The 3,716-nt window shown below is 38.3% G+C and overlaps 1 protein-coding gene and 1 pseudogene across 1 annotated transcript in view; both read left to right on the top strand.

The window, feature by feature from the left end:
- The window catches only part of LOC109843167, a 3,588-nt pseudogene extending 3,093 nt beyond the window's left edge, over positions 1-495 (top strand).
- LOC109842978 (serine/threonine-protein kinase haspin homolog) overlaps positions 2,770-3,716 on the top strand; it is a 5,997-nt gene continuing 5,050 nt past the window's right edge. The window contains exons 1-3 of the mRNA XM_020411897.1: positions 2,770-2,848; positions 2,926-3,064; positions 3,162-3,245. Of these exons, the coding sequence (XP_020267486.1) occupies positions 2,833-2,848; positions 2,926-3,064; positions 3,162-3,245 (239 nt within the window). The 5' untranslated portion in view covers positions 2,770-2,832. The remainder of the gene's footprint in view (positions 2,849-2,925; positions 3,065-3,161; positions 3,246-3,716) is intronic.

The raw sequence follows: 3,716 nt of genomic DNA, 5'->3' as shown, positions 1-3,716 counted from the left end.
GTGCATCGTGCAGGTTTCGTATGCGATCGGGGTGCCTGAACCTCTGTCGGTTTTCGTCGACAGCTATGGCACCGGGAGGATCCCTGATAAGGAGATACTGAAGATTGTGAAGGAGAACTTTGATTTCAGGCCGGGGATGATCACCATCAACCTCGACCTCAAGAGAGGAGGCAACGGCCGGTTCTTGAAGACGGCGGCCTACGGGCACTTTGGCCGGGACGACGCTGACTTCACCTGGGAGGCCGTCAAGCCTCTCAAATGGGAGAAGCCCGCGGCGTAAAGAGATCTCCTCCTGCATAACTGACTCCAAGTTGGTGTCGCTTACTGTTATTATTATGTGTTTGGTTTATTAAAATTTGGTGTTTGCTGTTGTGTGTGCGGGGGTTGGGGAGGTGTAGGAGTATGATTATTCGTTATTATTCATATTTTTGGAGGGAGAATCAGCCTCTGGAGTTTGTTACTATGATGAAGTAAAAAAATATTTTGGTTCTCAAACGATTTCTTATCTGTTTACCAGTCAGATATGCCTCGATCAGAGAAACTTATATCTATATCCGCTAAAATTAGATATGGATATTCACGTAGATATATGTGCGGATGTATACATGCCAATACAAAAACAGATAACTATATAATATTGAGAAGATATATAGTTCATGTAACAAAAGAGAAATATATGACTAAGCGTATGTCTGGATGTTTTAGATACGAATCTTAATATTTCACTACATATCTATATTACATCTCGTCAAATATAGATATTTAGTAAATACATGTGAATATTAACAAATATTGATACAGGTATGTCGGCGGAAAAGCATTTTTTTTTCACCCTTCATTCATTTCTAGCTGCCAGCGTGGAGACACGCAGGTCCAGCTTGTTTTATTCCAACAGGAGAAAGGAGAGACCGGTGCATGAATAAGAGAGCAGCATCATGTGCAAACTGCAGCTGTATCTTGTCAACACTCGCTCTCTGCTTGCATATTTCCGTAGCATTTTGGGTCCTCACAGGTTATATTTAACTCTGCAAGTTGAACTTTTTTCAGAATCGGATGGGACTAAATGATTAAAAAGGCAAGTATCACATGAGAAAATGCAACCAAATATGTTGTCGGTTAGGTTAGGGATGGAAGTCAACCGAATAATTAATAAATAGTTCGGTTATTGATGGAAGTGAACCGAATAATTAATAAATAGTTCGGTTATTAATATTCGCCAAAATATTCAGTCATGTTTGATCATTCATTTAATACTAAACAAATAATTTTCAACATTCAACTTATAAATGAATAAAAGTTAACCAAACATATCTTAGATTCGCTTGATTAGTAAGTATTTGATAATTTTTTATATTTTAGTCATTTTAATTGAACTTATGGCAAACATTAGCTTTTATGTATGTAAAATTTTATTTACAATGGTTCAAGTCTTGACGATCTCTTCCCCTATCAATATTTTTGCCCCCACCCCACCCCCCGAATCTTGACACTCGACGCACTCTTCATCTCAGAATCGAGTGCTTCATCGGCACCTCAATCATCCCCCTGTATATCTTTCGAAGAATTATTCTAGAATTCGATTCAATATAAAATATAAAATGTGTGTCGTTTGCGTTATGAATATATCAGCCATTTCTTTATTTTTCGATCGTCAGGAAGGGACAAAAGAAACATCTACATCTTGTTTTTTCTTCAAAAACTATTTTCTCGAAGCTTCTTGCTCATATCTCTCATCAAAGGTGCTATCATATAATGTCTCTTTAGCAGATCCCCTGCTATAGAAGATTTCGTGGGAACAATTATTTATTTGTTAAAAAAAGAGAAAGCGTGGGGAAAATGACAAGAAGATGATGAATATCCATTTGGAGCCGCCGATCCAACAATCGCCCATGTACGATCCATACTAGATCTGATCAACTGCCCATCCTACCGTTAATTCCGGTAAAACCCCCAGACAACATATTTTTTCGAAATGAGGTCCTCAGTAACAAGACATTGAGCAGCAGCCCGTAGACCACCTGAAAAGAAATATTTATTGTCTATCCATATCCTGACATAAGAAGTCCAATAAGAGCAATACTTGAAATGGAAATCCATAAAAAAACATCCGTACTAAGATCCAACGAGGTGTATAACGTATATGTTTTTCTTGTTTCATAAGTAAGAACATCCTACTTGTCATGTTGTTAAATGAATAGGCATCGAATATTAAACAAACAATGTAGGCAAAATCACAGTTTGTTGTTAAATGGATATACAAAAATAATCATCGAATGCTAATAAATGCTGTCGAATCAAATTCGAACGGTCAGATATTCGATTCGATCCGGTCGTTTACTAGCCCTAGGTTTTGGTGATCTAAGCATCATCTAAGATGCATCTATAACTCAGCCATCGTTCGTCAGACTACCAAACCCTTAACTTGATCGAAGATTGATAGGGGGGCTTCATGTTGCTCCAATCCTGGCAAGGGTAAGTTTCACATAGGAAGAAATTATTTTTCATCTGGTCCATATAATGGGGAGAAATTATTCATGAGTTTGTAGCCTTGCAGTCATTCTCTATAAAATCGAAGACGTAGATAATCTCTTTATAGTTTATTTTAACCATGATGTGTGAGGTGGTAAGAGCAAAATGGAGCCCAACGGCCCAAGTAGGATGCTTGTTGGGCCGGCCATCACTTTGAGATGACCATAGAAGTAGCATCTGATCCAGCCCAAATAAAATCGAAGAACTAAATCGTGGCTCGTTTTTCCGAGGAAACCATTTTCAAAATTTTCCCCCTCTCTCTCTCTCTCTCACGCACGCTCTCTCTCTCTCTCTCTCATCGTCATGGCTTCTCAAAGAGGTACATCAACAAAACCCTAATTCCTTCTCCCCCAAAAGAGTTTCGCTTTGCCCCCTTAAAATTTCTGCGATTTTCAGGTGGAGCGCGCGATCTGTGGGCGGAGATCTCGTCTCAAGAAGCAGCTGAAGAAGATCGAGGAGCCGCTCCAAAGCCCCAGATCGCTGTTGTCTACGGAAGGCGAAGAGTGGAGAGTGAAAACCCTAGAGAAGTTCAAAAGTTGCGAATGTTCTCACTTTACTATCTCAATTTCTTGAGATTTCAATTTTGGGGGAAAGTTGTGATTTTTTCGGGTATTTTTTTTGTTTTTTTCAAGAGAAAGAAGCCGGTCGAGTAGAGAGAACAGGGTGAGCTTTGCTCCGACTAAGAGGATTAGCTGGAAGCGCTCTCTTTCCATCAGGTATTTTCTTTTTCTTTTAATTTTTTTTTGTTTTATATGATATTTTGTTGATTTTACTTCACTTCACTGATTGATGTATAAGCATCTGAAATGGCTCATCTTTTTCGTACGAATATCAAACCTGTGTTGGTGAAATCAGCCCCTTTTTTTGATGTACAAGGTGATTGCTCTGAGACGGCAATTTTTGTCAACACTGTTAATGAACTTTCTATTATATACTACATAGACAGTCTTGCATGTCCCATTTTTGATTTTCTAATAATTTTTTTTTAATTTTATCTGGGTTTAGTGGGTCATGTTTGTCTGTACATGGATTATCTGAAAACTTAACGTGGCAGACTTATTGGCTTATTATCATCAGTACCATTGAAATCTATGTTATTAGTTTCAGCAATGTGATATTGCCATTTGCCTTTTTCGTAACCAGGCCATCTCGTGTTCTTGATTGACTCTTAGTATGTCATATTTTAC

The sequence above is a fragment of the Asparagus officinalis genome, chromosome 5 (assembly GCF_001876935.1).
Source record: "Asparagus officinalis chromosome 5, Aspof.V1, whole genome shotgun sequence".
Classification (NCBI taxonomy): domain Eukaryota; kingdom Viridiplantae; phylum Streptophyta; class Magnoliopsida; order Asparagales; family Asparagaceae; genus Asparagus; species Asparagus officinalis.
This window is presented reverse-complemented; position numbering and strand designations above follow the sequence as displayed.